Genomic DNA, 13,177 nt, shown 5'->3' on the forward strand with positions numbered 1-13,177 from the left:
TCCAAGAGCAAAATAAATAGATGTCTCACGTAAATCATTGGATATATCAACATTTAGGGGTCAGATAGGCAGCAACTGAGTCATGCTGGGAGAACATGCAGAATGTAGACACCTGAGATCAAAGCTGTAATTTGAAAAGTTCCTCCAAACTGTCTAATCCATGAAAATACTCAGTCCTGGGAAAGAGAAGAAGTGTGGCACACTGGCAAGCAGCTAGGGCACTGAGCTTAGAAATTGCCCCAAGAGCCTGTCTTCTCAGGCATCTTCCTCCAGCTCTTTTACTGGATCTGGCTTACAGGGCAGAGGAGCAGCAGTCACAGACCAGCACCTCGCTCTGCCAGAGGGCTGCAGGCAGACAATCCCCGTAGAGACAAGGAAAGCTCATAATTACGTTATGCAGAGATGCAGATGCTGAGCTCCATCTCATACACCCCTCCAGTGAGTCAGCTCAAGTTTAACAAATGCACAGAATCACAAATGTCAGGACTATCACCTTTTTTTTTTTTTCACTACGTATGACTATTCTAACTTCCTCATAGGTATTTATACTTTGGCAGTGTTGGTTGACAAGAAGTTCAACATGACCCAGCAATGTGCACTTGCAGCTCAGAAAACCAACCATATCCTGGGCTGCATCAAAAGCAGCATGGCCAGCAGGTCGAGGGAAGTGATTCTGCCCCTCTACTCTGCCCTTATGAGTCCCCACCTGGAATACTGCATCTATATCTGGAGCTCTCAACACAGGAAGGATAAAGGTAGACCTGTTGGAAAAAGTGCAGAGGAGGACCACAAAAATGATCAGAGGGCTAGAACACCTCTCTTATGTAGACAGGCTGAGAGCCTGGGAAAGAGAAGGCTCCAGGGAGATCTTATAGCACCTTCCAGTACCTAAAGGGAGCTACAAGAGAGCTGGAGAGGGACTTTGGACAAGGGCATGTAGTGATAGGACAAGGAGCAATGGCTTTAAATTGAAAGAGGGTAGATTTGGATTAGATATTATGAAAATATTATTTATTTGTAAAGGTGGTGAGACACTGGCAGAGGTTGCTCAGAGAAGCTGTGGATACCCCATCCATGGAAGTGTTCAAGGCCAGGTTGGATGAGGCTCTGAGCAACCCACTCTAGTGGAAGGTCTCCCTGTTCATGGCAGGAGGGTTGCACTAGATGAACTAAAAGGATCCTTTCAACCAAAACCACTTTGATTCTAAGATTTATGCAAGTTTCACAGCAGTTTACAGCCTAAGACATTACACAAATATAATTAGCAACCCTTAACATATTTTCCAGTTCATTTAAAGTTATTAAACAAGTCAAACATAATCTTTCTTCCAGTTCTTTGGCACTTCTTGAGAGCAGGATAGTGTGATCAATCCTCTACTCCAACAATTTTCCAGTTCATCAAACATTCACAGAAATAAGAGAAAGCCCAGCTGGGGACAAGGTTAGGAGCTCGTCCAGAGCAACTGCCTGCCCCAAGGCAGGATTCACCTGTAGCTAACACATTTTCATCAGATACGTGCATGATTGCCATGCACATCCAAAGAACTCCCCTCTGCAATGTCTTCCAGTCCTCCACAATCTTTTCTGTTACACGGTTCCTCCCTAGTGACTAATCTAGATCTTTTTTGATTCAATAAGCCTATTGTTCCTTGTTCTAGCCACCACCAACATACAAGACACTGAAGAGGTGAAAGAAATAAATCATTCTCTTCATTTTTGAGACTTGTATTTACTTTGAGTATTCTGCAGGCAAACCTACTCCAACTCCTTCCATCTTCTTATAATTCTCATTCTCATATACTTATGTTCTCATGTTTTCTAGATTTTTGTTAAATCTCATTGCTTTTCTCTGACCTGTTCTCCTAACAAGCATGGCATATAAAACTAGACCTGATATTACAGCTGGTGCTTCTTCAGAACAGAACAGAATGAGGTGCTTTATGTCATATGGATGATATAAACATCTCAATGTTTCTATTAATTTTGCAGCATGGCTATGTTGTTAGAACAGGTCACAAAACGAATGCCAGACAACTACCTGACCTTTTTCTGCTGGGCTAAACTTTAATTCCTTTCTTTCTTATTTGCAAAGTTTTCCAGTTCTGTCCAATTTCCCAAGATAATTTTGAATCCTATTTCCACCCTTCAACATGCTTGAAACCTCACCTGTCTCAACACATACAATACTGTCTCTTTTTCCCCCCCTATATGTCCTGCCTGAAACAGATCACAAAACAGTCATAAAACCTTGTGCATATGTAGCCTGTAATCCAACAATCCCTGCTTATGCTCTTTTTCTATTCTGTACCTCTCAAAAAAAAAAAGGAAAAGAGAAAGGAAAAGGAAAAAAGACAACAAAGAAAAAGAATAACAAAGACGCAAAGTTATTTATTTGTTTCTTTGTTTAAAAAAAACAAACCATATTTTTACCACAAGGACTGGTAAGAAAGCATAGAGCAATGAAACAGCAGACCCTCTTTCCCACAGGGAAATGTATAAGCACCTATGGCATATCTGAAAAGTGTGTGTGCTGTGAAAGTAATCTCTATTTATAGAGAGTTTTAAAACTGATTTATAATCATATATAAGACAGTGCCATCAGTGTTTGCTAAGGAGAGCTCAAATACAGTAATAAGAGGAAGACAGAGTAGGAAGACTGTCCTTAAAACCTAGGCCAATGTTTTAAGCACAATTCTTTTCCTCTCTTACTCGTTTTTCATTATTACATTAGAAGAAGCAGGATTTGAACCCACATTGGAAACAGCTTTATATTTAAGGCAATGAAAGTAAGTGGTTATTTCACACAGTTTAGCATAACATTTCCTCTTCTTTCAGTTTTTATTTTAGATTATAAAACTCTGGTCTGCTTACATCAGTGTCCCACAGTTGGACAACACAGCACTCTGGGACTGGATCCAGTGCACCAAAGCCATTGATTCCTACTGTCTTGACTCTAAAAAGTGTTAAGGGATGAATTTGACATTAAAGGGGATAAAGTTACTGCAAGCTTTGGAAAAAGATGTTACGGTGAAAAAAAGGGTTGTTTAGCACCATGATTTCTCAATAAAATAGAACAAAGAAGGAAACTAAAACCAATTCAAAACATGAATACAAATTTACATTTGCTATTACAAATCTTCTTAGTTCAAGTCCTCCTGTCATTTATTTACATATGATAGCAAACAGAAGCCCCACATTTTAAGGCCATTTTTCCACGTTTATCATTTAAACTTTGGACTCCGTTTTAAGCAACCAGCAAGCTGGGGTTAACTTATGCAATAAATTCACTCTGTTCTGCTGTGCTGGAGTCCCCCCAGTGATAGTTCTGTTCTCAGTCATACCACGGTAAATACCAATTTTGCTCTCACTGGTATAAATTCTTCAGTCCGTTAGAGGAAAGGGACAGATAACTGCCCAACTGTCAGGAGCTTCCTGGGGTCCTGGAAGTATCTTGGATAACTTGGACCAGGAATTTTTCTGCCTTTGTGGACTTCAGTAGGAATGGAAAAATTCCTGGTGACCTTTAAAGGAGATTGTACCAAACAGGAATACCTGCATACATAATAGTAACTACAGAAGATATCTTGTGCAAGGGAAGGAGAAAAAAGGGCTCATACGGAGCAAAAGAGAAAATCTAGGAGAGCAATGGGAATCACAGAACAAGTTCAGCAATGGAAATGTGCATCAAAAGGATGGAAAACCCAAAACCAAGTGAAAATCTTTGAAACAGACCCTTCAGAGAGTTATAGCCAGTGAAATAACGAAGCATTTTTGGTCCAAGAAGATGTACATGAATCCTAAATACAAAGTGTTCTCACAGTGACACGACTAGTTAGGATTCTGTGCAAAAATTCAACTTCAGACCACAGAGCTCCTTATGCCATTGCTAATTTCACTTAGAAACACATTAATATTTGGCAGCTCTGAAAATACTTCTGCTTCATGTGCTCCTGAAAGAATAAAGTTAGAAAGAGTGAAAAGTATGAAATTTGGTGCCTAGCAAAGAGTCACAAAGAAACTCTTTTAGACTCTGAAAATTACCACTTTACATTATTTCACTAATGCTGTGTGCAAAGAAGCCAGTTCATTATAGAGCCACAGATTATTTCCATAACTAGAAATAACTGGTGTCCTGAAAAAAAATCCACAATCTGTACAACCCAACACTGAGCTGGGCTGCAATTGTCATATGAGCTGAAGGAGTAACTTCACTTACAACCTTGAAGCTCCTGATGAAACAAGTCAGTCCCTCCCGTCACTGGTGAAGAGAAACATTTGTCTATATTAAGAATACACGGCTTCAGATGTACTGTTCCTCATCTCCTCCATTCATGAGCAGTGACCACTTTCCCCCTTCCTCCTCAACAAAACCATTACGTCTCGGCAGCTTGTCTGAAGCCAAGGAAGAGAGAGACACTTGGCTAATCTGGTCCCAAGGAGCCGGTCTGGAAGAATCCCTTCTCCTATCATCCATTCCAATATGAACACTGATTTGAGAAGGAGTGAGTGGTTTCATATGGCCTTGAGCTCGAGCTTCATAACTTTCTGTGTCTGGCTTCTTGTAACTAAGAAGAGAAGGAGAAAAGATATTTAATACCAAGAGGTCAATGTGTAGAAGCATCTTCTGCATTGGAACAAATCTGAAACTTCTGATAACCTAACTGTATTGAAAGTATCTCTATAGAAAAAATAAATTTATAGATTAATTACATATGTTTAAATTAACAGCTTCCTATCTAATAGCTCACAAATAATTAATTTAAAACGTTTGGTGTCAAGAATGTAATGGTCTCAAAAATCAGGTACAGAATAATAATTTTCATTATTACTTAATTTTTGAGCCTGCCTGTCATGGTTTTGCCCACCAGCCCATCCCTGGGGCTGAGGATGGTTTTGTCCAGGTGATTTCCGGACAAAAAACCAATCAAAAAGTTCAGTGACGCCTTTGCTAATTACATCTTTAAGAAAACGGAAGAGAAGGTTGGTGGCGCAGTTGAAATTGGGAGCAGCAGCCATGTAGAAGGGTAGCGGGCCCGAGGAGGGCCAAGGCCCCCTCCTCCCCCGGCTTGGGCCGGGGGGGGCAGGTGCAGTACTGAAGCCTTCCTTCTCTCTTGTGAGAGAGTGAAGAAAAAGAAAGGTTTAAAAGACGAACTGCTTAGATGAGAAACCGCTGCAGAAGAATTCCAGCCATGAGATAACAGAATTTTTCAAGGTCAAAGCTGCAGTCGCAGGAGAGAGAAGAAAAGTTCGAAGGGGGGAGAGCTGCTTTTTCTCCTTTTCGCTCTCCCTCCCTTCAGCAGGGTAAAGACTGAAAAATAAAATCCCTGCCACTTGTGAAAATTTGTTGGGGTGAAGAGACCCCCGTGCGGCTCACAGAGGAGCTTGTGGATGCACCAGAGATTTGTGACTTTAACAGAGAGAAAGCCTTATGCTGGAGTAAAAGTGGCTCAGATGAGGCAGAGTCCTGTTAAAGACTTTGTGACCCTCGAAGAGATTGATGCTTATGCTGGAGCGAGACGGCTCAGATAAGCTTGGGATCTCAGTGAGAGATCCATGCTGCTGCTGTTGAAGATTTATGACCCTGACGGGTATTAGAACCTACGCTGGAACACAAAACGGTTCAAGTAGGGATGTTGGGATCCATGTGTGGGATCTGTGCTGCTGGTGCTAAAGAGAACCTACGCTGGAGCAGAAAATGGCTCAGGTGGGATATTGGGATCCGAGTAAGGGATCCAGACTGGACCCATGCCGAGAAGTCAATCAAGGACTGTTCTCCCATGGGGAGGGACCTCCATAGGGAAACAGGGGTGAACTCTTAAACCATTATCCCCTGTAACCCTGTGGAAGAAGATCCATAGTAAGCAAGTGTCCCCTTGCAAGTCTATGGAAGGAGACCCTTCAGGACCTGGGTAACCCTCAGCCTTCGGTTTTAACCCAGGAGGGGGGTAGGCCCAGCCCTGGAGGCCAACACAGAATAAGAGAGAGATAAAGAAGTTCCAACTGCGACAAAAGTGCTGCAGAGTTACTGGAAAGAGAGAGAGCTGGAATTCTGAGAACAGAAAAAGACTGCTTCTCCTCCTTGGACTGATATAAAGGGAAGTGGGGGGAGAAGTATCTTCTGTAAATACATAATACCTTTTACTTAAGTAGAATTGTTGTAAATATAATTCTTTAGTTTTAGCTTGTTAATAATAAACACTCATACCTTTTTTTTCAATTCAGTCTCTTTTTTGTCTGCATAAACCTTCTCTCAACTGATAGTAATTGTATGTGGGGGTATAAAAGTAAATTGAGCCAGGGCAAAACCACGACACTGCCAATTCTCTCAAGCCAAGATAGGCACAAAAAGGGGGATGATGGAGAAATGGCAGAACACCTCCTGAGATGCTTTTGATCTCAGTTTTCAATCATGCAAGGCCACATACCATTGGCTGAGCACTTTTGCTGCATTTAGGGACATGGCTAGGGGTGGTCTTGGTGGTGTCAGGTTAATGGTTTGACTCGATGGTCTTAAAGGTGTTTTCCAACCCAAATGATTCTGTGGTTCTATGCACTTCAGACACAATGTTAATGGCTAAGAGTACTTGTCACACGGCATTAAAACATCTCATTAATAAAAGAGAAGGCCACTCAAAGTGAGGTTCTTTAAGAAAAATTATGAGTTTGCCGAACTATGAGAAGGTTCATTAGTAGATAATTGCAGGTGAATGGGCTTGACTGACCCAAAAATCACTTTGTGATCTAATGTATGCTAAGTCAAAGCAATTGCACATATGCACAGTCTTCTTCACATATATATGTACTATTGCGTTCTTTGGAATCTGAAGTTCTGTTCAGCTGATATGAAGCTTCAAGAAAGATGATTGTCCTAGAGAATATACTGTAATACAGCTTCCATAAGTCTGAAGCCAAACATTTTTTTGAGGGGGTTCTCAATATCTGCCCACAATGGTATGTGATACTTAATGCAATCTGCACAAGATCAAAAGAAACTGAGAATAAAGCAATCCCTTTATAGAAATTTCTCATCCTTTGGATAACGATGTACAGAAAGATTTTAGGAACAAAATCCTGTAGTGGTAGAGCTGATTCTGCAAACAGACACGAGTATGTATTTAGTTTTTATTTTAGATTGTGGTCTCATTGAGCATTTGCAGAATCAGAAACATGGCGCAGTAACAGATTTCCTATATTATTTTATACTATACTGTACTGTACTATACTGTAATATACAAAAGACCCCAGTCACAGTAAAAATATGTGAAGGTTTGGACTAATTTCAGACACTATAGAATAAATACATTGCTTCTCTGTTTCTCTTTGGTTAATTCAAATAGACAAAAATAAAAACCAAACAGGTACAAATATTTTTTAAAAATCTACAGCTACATCATGAAGAATTATTTTTTGAATGACTTGTTCACCCGATATCCACAGCAAAACCTGCTGATCATTACCTTACCTGGTAATGAACTAGATCTGCAACACATGGGCTCAGGTGGCATCAGCTGCTAGTTAAAGAATGCTCAGCACTCTCTTAGTCCAGGTGAGTTCATAACAGCAACACCTGTCTCTTTTGGAGCCAAGGATAAGACAGAACAACCCCAAGCTAAAGGACTGTCAGGCTAAAGTGCTGACAGCAGCCGCCGCAGCACCCACTACGACATCGACATGATCAAGTGCATCTAGATATAGAAAGCCCAAAGTAATGTCTCACTTGAGTCCCATCATCAGTGTTGCCACGGTTCCCCAACTGATAAGTGTAAGACAACTTGCCATTTCAGCTGCAGGGAAGACAGCAGGACAGACACAGAAGAAGCTGCCATTGCAGCTGATCCCATCCAAGGCTCAAGCACAAGGCCAACAGGCATGAACACACCTAGAAAAAAAAATACGGACATGAGCCAGAGCCGCCTCTCCCAACACAAACATTTCCATTCCTGTGTACCGTGGAACAGATCAGCAGTTCTACAGCATGGCTTGCTGAGGCCTCCATAAACACAACTACACCAATATATATATTTACTCACTTATTTCTAAATATGACCATTCCATTGCAAGGGATGACCTTTGCACAAATACAGCTACAAGACTGTGGCCACAAGGTAAGAATATTTGTCCCTTCCAGCTATTCTGCACAAATGTTGCTGCAAAAGCAACAGAAAGACTACGCAATCATACAGGCAAAGGAAGAAGTTACTCATAAACAAAATGAGGCATGCTTGAAGTAAGTTTTGAGTAGGAATCTGGAGCATGTGATATAGAGAATGCAAGTAGTAGGAGAGAAAATGTGAGATTCAGGGTGAATAAAAGAAGGAGCACCCAGAAATGGGATGGTGTATCTGATTAGAGCTGGTTTTGATTACACAGAAACAACCCCCCAAGTACTGCTATGTGAAGTAAGAGCATGGTTTCAATTTCATCTAGAACTTTGTATTCCTAAGAGTTTAAAATTTGGTGAACAAACATTTTTGTTCATATGAACAAAAGAATAAGGATTTATTTTGTCCTCCTTCTACCAAGTTTTAAATAATCTAGGGACCTCTCTCTTTGGTTCCTTGAGCAGGGAATCCTACATGATGCACCACAGAGCTCAACTGTACTGCTGCCTTCAACAAGCTGAACTCTGGCCATCACGTACCTGCTGCTATGGGTATTCCGAGCAGATTATAAATTAAGGCAAGAATTAGATTTATTCGTATTCTTCGAACTGTTCTCTTTGATAAATGAATACTGGCAACTACATCCAGCAAGTCGTTCTGCAAGACAGAAGAGCATTGAGTGTTTTCCACATGCAGCCTTCAGAACACCAAAACAAAAGTATCAGGGATAAAAGAGGACAGGTTAAAACTGTAGTGCTCACTCGGATAAGAACAACATCTGCTGCTTCAATGGCAACATCGGTGCCTGTTCCAATTGCAATTCCAACGTCAGCCCTGGCTAATGCAGGGGAATCATTGACTCCATCACCAACCATTGCAACCTTCCTCTTCCCATTTTGGAGTTCCTGGACCTTGGCAACCTTATGAGAAGGAAGAACCTCAGCAAAGACTTTTTTGATCCCAACCTATGTACAAAGAAAGAAAGAAAGACACTCAGTTGGTGATATGTTTCATGTTGAAAGGAGAGCCATTTGCTATTCTGGGTGCGGGGGAAACACAGGAATATCAACCAAACTGATTCCAGTGAAGACAACACTTGCAAGCTACACAGAAAGCTGAGGAGTGCCATGCCTTTGGCCTAAGAAAAGGCCTGATGATAGCCTCCCCCATCTTTACTGCAGAGATGCAGGCAAACAATGCTCTGCACTAAGCATCATGCCCTGCAGGGCTTCTGAAGCTCCACTACCCTAGCAATAAGGGTTTGATGGTTAAAAGAGGCAGTTTTCAGCTAATCATGCTGCATGATGCACCAATAAAAGTTTCAGTAAAAATCACAGATTCACAGAATAGATTAGGTTGGAAAAGACCTCTAAGATCAACGAGTCAAGCTGTTAACCCAGCACTGCCAAGTTCACCATTAAACCATGCCCATAAGCACCACATCCACATATCTTTTAAATATCTCCATGGATGGTGACTCCACCACTTCCCCGGGCAGATATTTTTTCGTCTTATTGTTTGTTACTTGGCAGAGGAAAACAACCCCTATCTGGCTACAACCTTCTTTAAGGTAGTTGTAGAGAGTTATAAGGTCCCCACTGAGCCTCCGTTTCTCCAGACTAAGCAACCCCAGTTCCTCAGCCGTTCCTCATTTTGCATATATAGTTTGAGATCAGGGGAATCTCCTACAAACCCAACATCCTTTAGATTGCAATGCTTCTTAACAATAATTCATATTGTTACTACTACGTTACCCTTGAAGAAACTGACAAATCCCCACTTCCCTTGTTGTGAACAGGACTGGACCTCCAAGGAACCTTCATCACTATCCAAACAGGGCTGCCCTTCAGTGAAGGGAAGCAGGAGGCTTCAGTTCAGCAGCTGATTACTGCAAGAAACTCTATACCTCTGGAGAAGTACTGACTGCATGTCTTCAGCAGCCACTGCCCTTTACTATGCCATAGGACCTGACCCAATTTTCAGTCCAGTTCAAGAAACATTAATCTTTATTTAACATATCCAGGGAAACTGGGATTCCTGGGAAACCGAAGTCCTGCTTCAAATTCACTGGGGCAAACCAGAGTTTTAAAACCTCATTGTGTATTTTTTTGAAACACAAAGAAGCAGATACCTGAGTAGCAATGGCTTTGGCAGTTTTTCTGTTGTCCCCTGTTATCAGCACCACATCTATTCCCATGCTTTTCAGCGTGTGCACGGCAAGGGCTGCCTCCTGCTTGACAGTGTCTGCTATTGCAATCATTCCACACAACACACCTGCACAAAGAAACGTCCTCTGTTAGAGAGAACTGTAGGAGGCAAAGTGGCAGCAAGAGAAAGGGCTTCCCCTCTATCACTCCAACACATTCTGGGCAATATTGCCTGTATAACTGTCTGCAGCTTTCTCATTTATCATCTCTTTCTTTCCTCATTTATCTGTTTCAGATCAAACAATAAACATCTTTGATATTTAAGGACCAGGAGGAATGGGAGGAGGGTAGCTTTTAAACATGCCTGACTCCTATGTTTTATGGTATGAATAAATGTGATAGGGGACCAGAGAAAATTTTTGAATTTGTGCCCAGGAGAGATATTGAAGCCAATCCTCCAAGAGGAAGCCCATAGAGTGTCTGGTTTTATGTCCCTTACTCTTTCAGGGTTGGATCTCTATTAGAATTAATTCCTTTCACAAAGAAGTATTGCATCTGCCTTCCAACCTGTCGACTTAAAGATGTATCCATATTTCCTTCATGTGCACATGCCTCTCAAAATTTCTCTGTAGGAGTACCAAGAATATTTGTACAGTAAATGAATCACAGGCCTCATTTCAAGATCACAGATGCACTGGCAATCTATGACCATTACAACCATTTCTTATATCAAGGTATTGTCTGGGATCTCTTTCAGCATAGCACAGAACAGAACCCCAATGGCAAAACTCATTGAGTCTAATCTCTACTTGACTGATCTAATGAATCATCACGTTTATTTATTACATGTTTTGAAATCAGTCATGCAATAGGTTGGCCTGCAACCCCTAGGAAAATTAAATCAGGCTTGGACGTGGCACTGCACTGGTACTGCTCTTTTGAAAAACATTCCTAGACAACAGGGGTTTCAGAAATTATTATTTACAGTAAAAACTACACAACAAAATCTTGTAAACACTGCTCTATGATGAAAGCTTCTTTTAAGAACAGCTTGATACTTTGCAGTTCACAAGCAGTTCTACGCCAAAAGCTTAGTAGTTTCTTGCCACCAGGCCAGTGATCATCTGCTCCAGAGTTTGTTTTTCTCCCTTCAACTGATCAGTAAGATCAACCAAGGAACAGCAGTTACCATCTATAGCCACTAGTATGGCAGTCTGTCCTTTCGTTTCGTGGTCTGTCATTGCATCATTCACATCATTTGCAATAGTCAAGCCATTGCGTCGCATCCACTCACGATTTCCAATCAACACTGAGTATGTATGAGACAGTGATGGACCTTTGGGCACAGACAAAAAGAAAAATTAGCAACTCAGAATTAGCGTACACAAGCAGAGATGTTCAAGGACGACTAGTTGGGCATTGGCAGTGCCTGAAGACAGCCTCATGAAACTTTTTTTCATCAAGACTCAGTCTGTGCCTGTTTACCTACAGAACTGCGTCATGAATTTAATGGAGGTATTTGCCTACAGGCAAAGGTATTTGCCTTTGTCAGCTGGCATTGATTTTCTGAATAAGTGCAGTATGCATGTTTAGTAAATGCCATCCTCCTTTGTTCTCACACCTAATGACTCCTTTCAAATATAAAGGCTATTTCTGACAAGAAAAAAGTAGTTTTGTTCTAATAAACAATGAACCTTATTATGAATTCAACCCAACTTCACAAGAGCCATATGGGAAGGTGAGAAAATATTACATTAACACCATTTACAAATGGCACAGTTCTGATGATTAAAGTTCTGATTCTATTTAATTCTTCTAATAGCTTTCTCAAAAAGGTCAGGAGCACCACAGTCTTCTGAAGACAACTGATGAGCTTCTTAAAGAAGGTTTTAAATACCTTTTCTTTCTCTCCTACACTACAAAAGACCAAAGTGGCTTCCAGAGAGTCTGGAACAAACCCAAGTGTATTGGTCTAATCAAAAATATCACACACTGAAACTCTGTTTTCAGATATGAAGTGCTTTATTGTCCATCTGCTGATTTTTTTTTTTAATTAAATGCCCTGAGAGGTATATGAACAGAAAACAAAAGGTCAAAGTTAATAAGGAACTAAAGGGTAGGATATAAAAAGTTGCACTAAGAAATGTATGTTAAAGGTAATTGTTCTAAATGGGAAGATATTACTAACAGGCAAACTTTGCTGTCTGCTGGACCATTCTTCTATCCAAAAGGAATATTGCTGGGTGTGCCTTATTGCATAAGCATTGTATGGAATATTCAAGTACCCATCACTGTAGCATCTAAATTCTCATTTAGATTTCTGAGTTGCAGCGAGATCAAGAGTTGCAGAAAGAGCTTCAATTTTTGCTAAGCCACAATTTTGTCCCCCTTGTTCTTTGCATCCTCCTGCCACAAATCCACTTTTCTGTTGTTCCTAGTCCAGTAGGATTGGTTTACAGTGGTCAGCACTGTGGATGCATAATCTCTCACATTACCACTGGCGGTCTCCTCAGGGCAGACTTACCATGTGATTCCAAGAGCGTGATCACCGTGTCATCTCCCAGAGGAGCCCTGCTGTCCCCACTTGGGTTAGCATCCAGATTATCGGGACCCTCATTGGCTGTGCCGAGGATGGCCTCAACTCCTCCGACTTTGCAGCTGATACCACAGCCTGGGACTGCCTGGAAGTCGGTGCAGTATCCCAGGCTCTGAGTGCCAAGCTCCTGCAGACGTAACCAGAGGTTATCACCAGTCTGTGCTGACCACGTAGGGTACAAACATTAGTTAACTCCTGCCAAAAAGAGGCATCACTCCTCTTGACAATGACTGACCAACTGAAAAGTAGCATGGAGCATTACTAGCAGAGGACTAAAAATAAGCATGTTTTGGATGTGCTGTGGCTTAGACTTCTAGAAAGGGACAGCCACA

At 41.3% G+C, this 13,177-nt stretch overlaps 1 protein-coding gene across 5 annotated transcripts in view; it reads right to left on the bottom strand.

Annotated features, from left to right (window-relative positions):
* Positions 1 to 711: 711 nt before the first annotated feature.
* The window catches only part of ATP7B (ATPase copper transporting beta), an 83,241-nt gene continuing 70,775 nt past the window's right edge, over positions 712 to 13,177 (bottom strand). For all 5 annotated transcript variants that reach the window (XM_050331850.1, XM_050331852.1, XM_050331853.1 and 2 more), the window contains exons 15-21: positions 12,774 to 12,972; positions 11,439 to 11,585; positions 10,234 to 10,376; positions 8,864 to 9,067; positions 8,642 to 8,759; positions 7,777 to 7,879; positions 712 to 4,565 (exon numbers count right to left, since the gene is read on the bottom strand). In XM_050331850.1, coding sequence (XP_050187807.1) covers positions 4,301 to 4,565; positions 7,777 to 7,879; positions 8,642 to 8,759; positions 8,864 to 9,067; positions 10,234 to 10,376; positions 11,439 to 11,585; positions 12,774 to 12,972 — 1,179 coding nt within the window. In that variant the 3' untranslated portion in view covers positions 712 to 4,300. The remainder of the gene's footprint in view (positions 4,566 to 7,776; positions 7,880 to 8,641; positions 8,760 to 8,863; positions 9,068 to 10,233; positions 10,377 to 11,438; positions 11,586 to 12,773; positions 12,973 to 13,177) is intronic.

The sequence above is a fragment of the Myiozetetes cayanensis genome, unplaced genomic scaffold, assembly GCF_022539395.1.
Source record: "Myiozetetes cayanensis isolate MyiCay16 unplaced genomic scaffold, myiCay2020 scf5-8, whole genome shotgun sequence".
NCBI lineage: Eukaryota > Metazoa > Chordata > Aves > Passeriformes > Tyrannidae > Myiozetetes > Myiozetetes cayanensis.